Genomic DNA, 12795 nt, shown 5'->3' with positions numbered 1-12795 from the left:
TAGAAAAAATTAACACAACAATTAACTATATGACTCAAAAGGGAGCAAGGTCCGTGCGAATTTCCCTAATGATATTGCTTGTAACTTGTTGAATATAGTTTAGAAAATAAGATTTAAGTGTATAGTTTCCAACCTACTTAACCACTTATACTTGATGATACTTTTAGTTAATTCCTTCAAAGCAATTATACCCAATCAATGATCGTTACATTATAACCTCAAATTAGAAATGCTGACATAACATTAATTAGTATAATAATAAATTTGCCTTTTTAACACCTTGCATATTCCATCAATTTATTTCTAATTCTAAAAACTTATAATTTTAACTTGAAAATATACATTATCAATTTACAATTTTGTCCATTTAGTTTTAGATTACAAACCACAAATACAAAATTAATTAGCTCTCAACCAAGACTAAATTATTATGGCTCTCAAGGAATGGCTAAACAATAGCAGTCAAAAAACAAATAAACAAATTAGCATCTTCAATCGTAAATTGATATATTTTACACATATAAACAATTATTATCCTGCTACATTTGTCGTAACAATGCAGTTCCATCCCACTGTTAAGGCTACCCAATTACATGAGATGACCTAGACAACAACTATCTTCTGTTTTAAAATAAAATTTGAAAAACAAATACCATTTTGAAACAAAATAATTACCTGGTGTGGCCTGCGCATCAGAACTACAACTACAACAAGGCACTTTTCACCGTATTTGCTCTTTCCTTTGGAAGGGAGATCAGTTTAGAAATCTGATTTCACGAGTTTTGCTCCAGCCTTTATACAGATGTTGTCGAAGGGTTTCACCTGTTCTACATGGATGTAATCTCTTGTCTTCAGTACCTGCAGATTCCGGAAATTAACACTCGGAAGCAAGGGACAGCATCAAGATTATATATATATAACCGTATTCATCAGAGTGCTATTTCTACTTGCATGTTGGTGTTGCACTCCTTTTTTAATAATTCAATGTTTTATCCTTGATATTGATCATCCTGTTTCATGAATATCTTTCACTTGCATCTGTTAAAAGGTCTCCAAAAGTGGCATTTGTGAAGAACATTATTTTGTATTAGTAGTTGTGCAGAAGTTTGTGTATTTGAATACAGGCTTGCTACGGTAAGTTGTGCATTAGTACCTTGCGCAGTTCAATTTTTTCAAAAAAAGAAAAGCAATTTCAGAATAGAAAAGGAAAAGAAAAGAGAAACGAAGTTTTTGACTAAATTTGCATGCCAAGTTTTATACGCTAAAGTATCTGACTTGCAAATATTCTGTGGATGATAATGTTAAGCTCTTTAAAAGTTAGTTACTACAAGACAAGTTAAAGTAGACATACCAGTGTTTCAAAAAACATCCTCGATGCTTCTTTACGTGTTTTACGAGCCAAAAGACTGTCCATGTAAAGTACCTTACGTCCATGTAAAGCTTCATCCTCGAGTAAATTCTGGAGATATTTGGCAACAGCCCTGAAAAAAGGGGTATTAGCAACCATGAAGATGTGAACTAACCACATTCCAGTTATTCAGGTTCAATGGATTATTTTTACAAGTAACGCTAATTAATGATGAAATTATGAGAAAGGTAAACAGCTAAAATAATCAACTATTGGGAGCCTAGAAACCTTGTGCGAGAGGACCATCCACTATTTTCAAGAAGACGGCTTTCATCACATGGCATGCCATCATCATCATCCTCACATAGCTCATCATCATCTACATTCAGAAATTCTGAAAGGAAAGATAAAGAAAAAAAATATCAACCAATAGAGAGTCAAGATCGATCAAGTTTGAGTGGGTGGGTGGGTGGGTTGGGGGGAGGATAATATGTAATTAGAAGTAAAGAGGTAGATTTTAAGAAAACATTAACATTTTCTTTTTGGGGGAAACCTTTTAGGAGAGTCCATGTGATTCTAACAAAGTCCACCCTCCCAGCCTACAACTTTTTCAACTAAAATGAAAATTTTATGTATAACGTATAATTCATTCAGCCAAAAACTCTCAAGTCATTTCCTTGAAAAAATCACATAAATATAATAGAAAAGATATACTTTTTAAGAAAATATTAACATTTTCTTTTGGGGAATCTTTTAGGAGACCATAGCTCCTAGTGAACCTAATAATGGTCCACCCCGCCTACAACTTTCACAAGTAAAATTATTAATTCAAAAAAAAAAGCACTCTCAAGTAATTTCCTTGAAAAAAATCAAAAAACAATAAATTCAAAAAATACCATTCAAGACCAAAACGTAAAAGCAAAACATAAGGCAATAAGATGAAACCTGTATCATTAGCAGCTGCTACATCCTCATATTCCTGCACCTCAAACAGCGAAAATAGTCATTTAGGGGATTCTTCAAGCCTTCAAACAAAATAAGAAAGACTAATGCCAAAAAAATTTTCATACTAAATAAATTAATAAAAAAATAGCACATTGACTAGACATTGATATGCATGTCGAGGAACAGAATAGTTTTCTGAACTTTAAAACATCCACCATACTTTATAGAATAGAACAAAGTTAAATATTAAACAGCAATCAAAATATATTTAAGAAAATAATTAAAGTATTGGAAAAGCCCAATGTCAATGCATGCATATATACTATCCTAATTAATTTTTACACATACACTATCATAATTAATTTTTACTTTTTGCTGCTAGAGCATAATTTTAATTCATACAAGGTTATAAATTGCAAGCGGTTAGGGAGAAGTTAAGAGCACTTGAATATTTTTAGATCAACACAAACATGCTACATGTGGTAAAGAACTTACAGCTTGATTATCCACAAGAGAGGTCCTTTCTTCACTGACTGCATTAACTTCCTGAAAGGCTGGAGTTTCACCATCATTTAATGAAGCATTTTCCAGAACCAGAACAACCTTTTCGGAGTATGTAGAATCCATTTTACATTCTTCACTATCCTTACAGAGTGGGTCCTTATCATCATGATCAGAGAGTGCACCCTCAACCTGAGCCTCATCCACTACACCAACTTTATCATATCCAGTTTCACATCCATTTTGAGCACCATTCACAAATTCACCAGTTTGTATGGTTGAAAAAGAATCTGTTCTATTCTCAATAGGTACACAGCTGTTTGCTAGATTGACTTCAACTCCAGTTTTACTTTCTTCCAACAATTTTGACTCTGTTTCAGCTGCATTAATACTCTGAACATTAATATGTTCTAGAACTTCAGGAAGATTGGTTCCATTTTCATTTCTCATATCCAATTCTGAAGCATCCTCCCCAGGTTGAGTATTCATTTTTTGATCAGGAGGAATACATGTTGCATTGTTTAAGATAAAACCATCTATGCTGTTAGTTGTCTCCACAGCTGTCATCTTACCAGTATCCCCATTAACTAGATTAGTAGGGGATGATATTTCGGACTCGTTCAGAACAGAGCAAGTAGCCGCATTAGCAACCACAACATTATCTCTTTCAATATCCATTCCCATGATCCCATCTAAAGGTTCATGTTGCAAAAGTTCAGGTACACCATCAACAGCATTTCTGTCCTGCAGATCATTCAGATCACTGTACTGACCCTGCTGAACATAAGCCTGAATAGGAGTTCCAGCAGATTGTGCTTGCGTGTCATTTCCATTATTCATGGGCATGGAGCTCCCTTCAATATCGCTGCCTTCGACAATATTAGGCCTTTCAGAACACCCTGAATCCTTAGCTACTTCAGATGATGCATGAATTTCATCACCTTCAGAAATCCTGATGCCACGTAGGTCATAGGGTCCACTGTGCAAACATGCCAAGTCACCTGATACACCTGAATGGTGCACCAGCAGTTAGCAACTTATAAAGTTAAAACCAATGCATTAGGCAGTCCTGGACTATAAAAAGCAGAATTCAATCAAGCAAAAATAAAATCATGATTACATGCACAACCATTAGGATAGGTCACTGATAAATCTTGCAGTCCATACAATTTAAGTACTCGATTATGCATTCATACATATGACATCAATACCACAAAACTGAACTCACACATATACCACTTATGTCTACAGAAATGAGAGGTAAAGGTGTACAAACTAACAGGAAAAACACTTGTAGAAGTAATGGGTCTTGTTCTCTTCAGGGCCTGAGGATGCCCAAGATTAGACAAACATCTAGAGTAAGTTATAACTTCGCTCAATGAAAGCAAATCCAGTTTGTCCAGGGCCTTCAGGAAATATATTTACATTTGTATCAATAACATTTCCTTTTCTAAGTGGAGTAGCAAGTTGGGCGGGGTTCACCTGAAGCAATTCATTTCATCATTTCTCCCTCTACTCCCATTCAGCCCATTACAACAGCCAAGCTACAATATTCAATTTTCAGGCCCATTGTATCAATTAAAAAGTTGAAATCTTTGTTTCTTCACACACACACACACACAAACCCAACAAAAGCATGCAGATGCAGTGAAATTTCAGCACTTTGATCTCACCAGTAAATATAGGTTCACTAAATATTTCATCTTCCAAGAATTGTCTCTGAATCAATGAAATTTCAGGGCGAGTGCAAGGCGCTTTCTTACGTATACGATGTATGTCTTCAGTATTAACCAACTGCTGACGTATTGTACTAGATAGGAAAAAAAGGAAAATTAATTAGTACTTAACTACTAGATTGAAAATTTTGGCCAAAAAAAACTCTTTTGAGTGAAAAACAAAATGCAGGTTTAAGAAGGAAAAAAAAAAGGCTTCTAAGATTCAATTAATCGGAATAAATTCCATTCAAGGGTATTTCATTATGTGCCAACTTGACAGGTAAGGAACACGAACTTGTCATATCTTAAGCCAGTCACTGGAATGTAAACCACATATGACATGCTACAAATGAATTGTTATATTCTAAAATCAGTAGGCAATCAAGTGTTCAACACCACTCAGCAAAAGTCCCTCTTGGAGAAGTTGAAGACAACAGAAGGGCAATAAAGTTCTTCAGAGATCGATGGCACTTCAATGTAGGTCAAAGGATGAGAAGACCACAAAAGAAAACATGAAACAGTAGAAATTTCCATACGCATGAATTCATGGACAACTTTTAATTTATAAAATCAAAGACAGTGAACTCATCAAAAACAAAACACGTATTGACAGTCAATAATAAGTGAAAATTTTCAAATTTCAAATACATTAGAGAAGAGAATAAGCATCAAAACAATAGCTAGTGAAAAAAAAACCTTAATCACATACTCGCCATGTAAGACCATGCTATCATCCATAAGCACTTTTCTCTTGGTGGCACTACGTCTTGGTGCAGATCGTGCACGTTTCAATGATGCTACTTCAAGGGCAGGAGTTGCTTTCATTTTGAAAACTGAGGATCTTCCAACTGAAGCAATTACAAATTAAGTTCATTTGTAAAAATATTCTTTATGAAGAGCAACCTTGCAATTCAATGGATAATGACATTCTAGGTCACAAACCTTTAAATTCATCAATATATATCACTGAAATTATATTATGAATAAATTAGGTCACTTAGGCTACTATATTCAATAATTTTAATAGAAAAACTGAGTCAGCATGCATGCAAAGCTTATTTCTTTACATCTTATTAGGATAATGCCTAAAAAGTTTGCTCAACATGCATAAGTGGCTTTTTTTACCAACAAAAACATTTGTTTTCCTTTCTAGAATGGACCCTATATGCATGCTAAGTCAACTTTTTCTGTTAGAATTACTTAACAGAGTTAGCATATGTGACCTAATTTATCAATAATAGAAGTTTAATGATATAACTTGATAAAATTAAAGATTTGTAACCTGCATGAAAATGATGACAAGTTCAATAACTCAGTGCATAAATTATCCCAATCCAGCTATTCTAGTAAATTCATGAATGGCAGATAATAGTTCATTAAAGTAAAAATGATGTTACCTAATATAGAAGACAATAAGTCATCATCATCAGGAATCGATTCTGCGGTTCTGAATTGAGGTCTTCTAAATGATTCAACTGAGTTCATACTCTCAACAGTTATTGTACTTTCGGTTATGCTTCGTTTTTTGCATGAAATGAATTTGTTTCCGGCATAAACTTCATGATTCCCTTCTGGAACCTCTTTGTCTAGGGTACACTCACCCAGTAAATCACTTGGTTTAACAATAGGTCCTTCCGGTACAGTGAGTAACTTTTCAGGTGCAGGCAAATCAGACATAGCGCAATTATTTGAACTTTCCAAATGATCATCATATGCAGCAGGTTCTGACATCTGAATTTGGAAGGCTTCACCTGTAAAGATAGTTAATAAGATACAATCCAACACGAGATCATGATGATAAAAAAACAATTAATAATAATTTTGTCATGCATAATATTTTTCAAAAAAATTCTATGTAAGGCTACATGCATAAGACTAGTAAAACAAACCTTGCACCTCAATGCAAGCTCCAGAAGGATGAAAGTCCTCCTCCCTTCTGGATAGGTTGACCAAGTTCTGCCCTGCAGCAACCAAATTCTCAGATACAAGACCTTGAATAGATGAGACATCTTCATGAATAACAGGCCTTTTAAGATTCTCAAAATTGTTCAGTTCCTGACAAGCTTGCACTTCACCATCAATAACTGTTGGTCTACTGGGCGATTCAAAAGGACATGAAGGATTTGAAGCTGTTGCTTTGGAAGGTGAATATGACTCTTCGAAATTATTGGTGGTTTCAGCATCATTGCCAAATTCTGACTTGTGTGATGCTTGATAATTCTCCAAATAGCCACCTGATGTGGGCACACAGGTGCTACTTGAACATGTTCTTCGAGCAGAGTCTTCCAAATCAAAGGTGACATTGGAGCAGCTAGGAGATTCTGCACATTCACCATCAGTTCTATCTCTTGAGTGCATCACACTGTAATGTGCATCTTCCGCTCTATCCAAACCATCAGGTTCTCTGATAGTCATATCAGCAGACTTGTACTCTTCAGATGCAGCACCATGGAGAGAATTTCCTTGTGGTATACTACCAATAGCATCACAATTTATATTAGTTTGCAAAGACTGATCCACTGGAATGTCATCCACATGGGGAAGCATTGATTTATTAGAAGCATGTTCTACATATTCAGAATTGTCCAATTCTATATGATTATGATGTTCTGGTTCTACTTGTACATGATCACCACCAGCCAGTGGATCATGAACACCAGACAAGTTATGCACTTCCACTAGTCCAGGAGTACCTGGATCTTGATCATACTCGCCAAATTCAGAATTTACAGCTAGACCTTCAACCTAACAGCAAGCAAAACATATTTATCAAGGGAATTCAGATAATAAAAAGGCTCGAACATGAACTGCGGTCACAAGATAGACAAAAAGATTTCTGTAATGGTGAATAAACAACAAACCTGATCCCCAATGCAATCGATTGGCACAGCTTCTAAATTACTTGAGTCTTCTTTTTCTGGTACATTTGACCCCCGATGATCATAACTGTACCGACAAATTTGTAAGGTGAGCCAGAATTTTCAATGGTTGCATATATTAACCAGTGAAATTAATAATAGCTTAATAACTGTCAGCGTTGAAATCAATCCAAGAGTAGAGTCATATGACCAATTAATCCAATAATGATTGAAGGGGAAGAAAGTAAAAAATGAGTGTACGAGGCTATTTAGCATTTAATATACGATATGGTTGGAGAAAGAATAGTATCTTTATATATAATATATCAAGCTTACACTGAAGCTCCATCATCTCCTGGCACCGAAACCCTATCTAGGACAAGTTCCTGCTCAAGATTAAACCAAGATAAGAATTTTCAGTAGATGATTAGTGCAAGAGAATAAAACACTAAGTAATAGAAAAGAAAAAAAAAAGGTCAGCTAATTAATAGAGAACACAAACTTAATATAAACCCTCAACTCAGGGTTTATATGAAATTTGAAGGACCATAAACAAAACCATCCATTCAGCAATTTAAAGGTTCTGCTGACCAAAGGATCCCAGTGAGCACATTTCAACTTCAAAAGCCAATTAGTAGGTTTTTCTTCTAGTTAGTTGCATTTTTCTTCATTTTTAGTAGGTATCCCTTCAACATCTTTGTGGAGTTAGAATATATTCCCCTCCTGGTTGGGAAGCCTTAAGCACATATAGATCATTCTTTCTTCCAATATTAAGACAATCAAGGTTTCCCTTCTAAAAAAATAAATTAGCTAACCCATTGCCCCAAAACCCTAAAGTAGTAGTTACTATTATGCAATATTGTCATAACCCTTCATTCCAATACAGATTCAAAATAACTAACTCTAGAGAAGAAGAAAACAAAAGAGTTCAGAAATAAACACAGTAGAAGATTTACAAGTGAGGCAAAGAAAAAGGCACTTAGGCACAACTTCCTCAACACCATCAAATCAAAAACAACAAAAAGAAAAGGCATGGCTAAAGAAAAAGTGGCATAATTGACAAGATATTCAAGAAAAATCAGCCATAAATCATGAAAAACCAAAATCCTGTAATATTAAGAAAAAAGAAATAATACACTCAATTAAGGTTCAATTCGCATAATGACGTCCTTTTCTTTTTTATGTCCTTACGATAGAAGGTTACAAAATGCATTGATTTCTGCTTTCTTTAGTTTCAAAGGGAGTGTTGCATTTCAATTTGTTATAGGTCCTATCTTGGGTCTCACTCCTTCAACAAACAGGAGTCCTTCAACTCCAAAATACAGATGTAACTTCTACTTGATGGAGAAAAGCTAGTGACGATTTCAGTAGCTATTGTGTCTTTATTTACATTGTATAAGGCAACATCAACCCTCGATGCAGGATATACACCTGAAAAGCCTAGATATTAATCTTCTTATTCCTAAATCATTAACCAAAATCCTAACCAATTTCCTTATCAAATTTTGGTCCTAAACCCAAGTTACCCTTCACTAAATCAACCCTCAAAACTTATCACAATTTCTCATCCATTAAAGCCCTAAAATTAGATACTTTTGCTGGCCATGTAACCATAATTTCTCAACTTTCTAAGGCCAACATTAAATTGCCTCCTGCTGATTCCTGATTAATTTTCAAGAAAACGTCAGTGATACAAGAATAACAAGATTACCTCATCAAGGAGACCAATCTGAGAAGTATCCCCATCACCAAACCGCTCTGGAAGTATATAAAACACAGAATTTTAGATTTACATATTTGCTAATCAAAATGTAGCTAAATCAATGATCATCACAATCCAGAGCTTGTACTGACCATCTAATCCAAATTGTGAAGTGGAGTATACCATGCCATCCATGGTATCTTGAAGAGTAATCTGCTCTCTTGAGCTAACGTGATGATCAACATAGTTACTGCCAACAAAGCTACATATTAATCAACACAGAGTAATTCCATGTATAACCTATGTTGCTCGGACTATTCATTTTACTTGAAATACCCGTGTCCAACACTCATGTCTGAGACATGGATGTGAGGATATGCCCGTTTCAGACACATAACTGTATCTGTACTCATAAAGAAGCCCAAGTAACATAGTGGATAACTAATGAAAAGAATTCATTGTTATCTCATTTGACCAAGGCAACAGAAATCAAGAAAACCAATCTAAAAGGCAACTATTAGGAACTAACCCGTGGAAAACCTCATTATCAGGCAGCTCAAAATCATCAAGATCAAAAGTCTCAGGCAAAGTGATTGAATGGTAGGGTGCAGTCGATTCTTCTGGTGGTAAATCAACTGCAGTGGAGCGAAACGCTTGCTTTATCTTAAGCAAGGCTTCACTGCAATCATCAAAAAGGTAATTCACCTTTCTAGAATATATCCTCACCACTCCAAGAAGAAGATGACTGGACAATCGGAGTGCAATTGGTACGTCAGGAAACAGAATAGAGTCTGCTCAAAGCCATATTAACAAAAAAAAAAAAAAGTTAAAGTTAAATATAAAAAGGAATACAACTCACGAACATGAAAGAAATTACATATTCGAATGTGACAATATAACTCATTCACCAGCCTTGTATAGCTTAGTCCACAGTAGCAACAAAACCAGAAAAAGAGCTGAAGCAGCTCAAAGGAAAGTTCCTCCACCAAGTAACCAAGTAAAACCACACATGTTAAGAACATGCTACCAACACCGCAGATATTTAACATGTTCTGTATGGAAATTATTTCTACAGAACCAAAGTTCCAAATAGGCCAATAGAACTGCCAACAAACACCTCAAAATAGGCCCAAAAGCGCCATGACAAGGAAGAAGCATAAAAGGCCTAAAAGATTAACTTATGCATAACTAAGAACAAAAAGGATAATGCTACGAACTTAAGAAAAATATTTCTATTAATAAATGGGAATTTGTGCAAGAAATTTTCAGTTTCAAGAACCAGTAGGCAACAGAGACCGATATCAGAAGCAAGGTATTGGCATTTCCACCCTGCTCCACAATTGTCAAGAGAACCCATGTTTTACCAAATTGACAGTTTCATTTCATCAAGCACGCTGATTTTCACGCTAACCTGGTATTTAAAATTTTCAATTCATAAATACCACTTCTACTAATGGATGTTTAACAGTTGAAACTACTTTTATTTCATCAAGCTTATAGAAATACTTAATAAACTTAGAACTATGCATGACCATCATTAATTCCAGATGTTGGTTTAATAAATCAAATGTCAAGAAAAGAAAAGAGCATACTAATAGGACAAATAAGAAAGGAAATTCTAACTACTTCTTGCTATTTAGTTCCTCATAAAGTAGTTAAAACTAAATCGGAAATATGCAAAATCATAATTGATTAAAAAAAGGAAACAATGACTGAAAAAGCAGTACCAATTATGAAGTAAATATGCTTCTCGTATTAAAGTAAAATCATATAAATTTCTCACCCGAAAGATTGCAGTTCAATGTAGCACAAGCAATAACCAAAGAGTGAATAAATAAATTCTGATTCAGCATAAAAGAAGAACATATCCACACAGACTATATTAATCTAACCTTAAGAAGACTAAGATATTGCTCTATTAAGTGGAAAAGGATAGATTAAGTCCAAAGTAGACTTAAAAGGTACTAACCAACAGAAACACCGATGTCCGTATCCGCCACCTGATTCTTGCGGAGTTTCCTCTCCAGATGGGCAGCTATCCATATCGTCCCCAATGGACCTTTCTTCGCCAATATAAACTGTGAATAAAACATTTCTCGCCTAATACAAACCCTATTTCTTCATACAATGTAACCAAGCCCTATTATTTAAGCTTAAAATTAGATCTTTCAGTAAGAATTCAACAAACTGGCAAAGCTCACAAGAGAAGAGAAACCCTAAATTTCAAATTCCACAACAGAACCCTTGACTTTCCACTTCTAGCAGCGGAAATGAACAAATTAAGTTCAGAATATCCCTAAAAATCAATAGCAACAAGGAAACCTTTACAAATCTCAGTCCACCAAACAACCAGTGAAACCCTCCCAAAACTCCGTAAAGGGACCCATTTCCGCTTAATTACAGAACCGCCACTCAGGAGAAGTTCAAAATTTGTGAAGTTTCAGTTTGCAGAATCACCAGTTGAGTCGGATCGGACAGACGCAGATCAATTGGAGACTGGGAAAGAAAAACAGAAGGGAAAGCGCTAATTTTAGTAAATGCTTTTTTGTAATAAGAAATTAATTTCGAAATTCAACTTTGGTTTTGTGTTCGTCGTTGTATTAGTGCAGGTATGTTGGAAACGTGGCGCTCTTTCACTGGCTGGTTAATTTTGAATTTTATGACTTCTCCAGTACGTTTTGTCAAAGGCGTAGCCTATCCCTCCATTCTTTTTTGTTTGTGAACCAATCTCTTTCATTAGAAAGGTACAAAACGAGAAAAACGGGGGCCAAACTCATCCCATATCGGTTTAATTTGATTTATTCCCATTAGCTTATTTAATTTATGCGATTCATTAAGCATTAAATTTAACCTAAAACCCAATTACTCGTATTAAATCAACACAAACATAAAATAACTTTACTAATTATTAAATTATAAAAATAACTCAATCTAATTATTTATTTAAATCTAAATATAAAATTAAATCATTAATTATAAAATAACCAAATTACTTAATTTCAATAAATCACCGAAATTACCTTAAAAAAACCTAACCCAATTAATTACCCAAATATAAAATTAAATTACTAAATATGGCAAAATAAGGCTTATAGGCCAATCTTTTTTATTAAATTAGAGTTTTGGACCGGTTTTAATTTTAATTAGGGTTATAGGCCGATTTTTTAAAAAACGTGTCCAGTTACGGTCAAATCCCAATACCTTTTTGAACGTTGCCGCAAACGGTAAAAAAAATAAAACTCTGACAGTAACTTTTTTTACCCTATAAATACCCTTCAAATTTTATTTTTTTCATTCATATCCTTTTCTCAACTCTCTCAATTTTGTCAAATTCTCTCAAACCCTCTCAAGTCTCTCAACTCTCTCATTTTAAATAATTCTTTATATTTTTATATTAAAATATTATTTTTTAATTATCTCGTTTTTATTCTTTTAAACTGATTTCTTACGAATGGTCGCCTCATTAATTGGCTTCGACGACAAGCACATTTTCGCTGCCAATTAGTAATAGTAAGACCGAAACTTAAATTTCATTAATTTCAATAATGTTAAATTTAATTTTTTATTATAATTATATTTTTGTGTGTGTGTAAATAGGCAGATGATCGTGTTCTAGAGGGCTTCATCCATAATATAGGAAAGCATGCAATTCCTAAAATTCGTGGCCACCTGCAAGTAGCTAGATTCTTATATGCGTCTAACATGTCTGGGGGCTGCAAACTCAAT

At 34.5% G+C, this 12795-nt stretch overlaps 1 protein-coding gene across 1 annotated transcript; it reads right to left on the bottom strand.

The window, feature by feature from the left end:
* Positions 1-482: 482 nt before the first annotated feature.
* On the bottom strand, positions 483-11662 carry LOC107895058 (sister chromatid cohesion 1 protein 4). The gene is made up of 15 exons (XM_016820258.2): positions 11039-11662; positions 9599-9860; positions 9222-9319; positions 9079-9125; positions 7704-7753; positions 7371-7455; positions 6399-7254; positions 5907-6260; positions 5219-5357; positions 4468-4604; positions 2789-3804; positions 2294-2327; positions 1637-1742; positions 1352-1481; positions 483-858 (listed from the first exon to the last, which is right to left on the bottom strand). Exons 1-15 carry the CDS (start codon positions 11160-11162, stop codon positions 760-762), a joined length of 3537 nt encoding a protein of 1178 aa, XP_016675747.1. The 5' UTR covers positions 11163-11662; the 3' UTR covers positions 483-759.
* Positions 11663-12795: the final 1133 nt, after the last annotated feature.

The sequence above is a fragment of the Gossypium hirsutum genome, chromosome A13 (assembly GCF_007990345.1).
Source record: "Gossypium hirsutum isolate 1008001.06 chromosome A13, Gossypium_hirsutum_v2.1, whole genome shotgun sequence".
Lineage (NCBI taxonomy): Eukaryota > Viridiplantae > Streptophyta > Magnoliopsida > Malvales > Malvaceae > Gossypium > Gossypium hirsutum.
The sequence above is the reverse complement of the archived record's forward strand: the minus strand, read 5'-3'. Positions and strand labels throughout refer to the sequence as shown.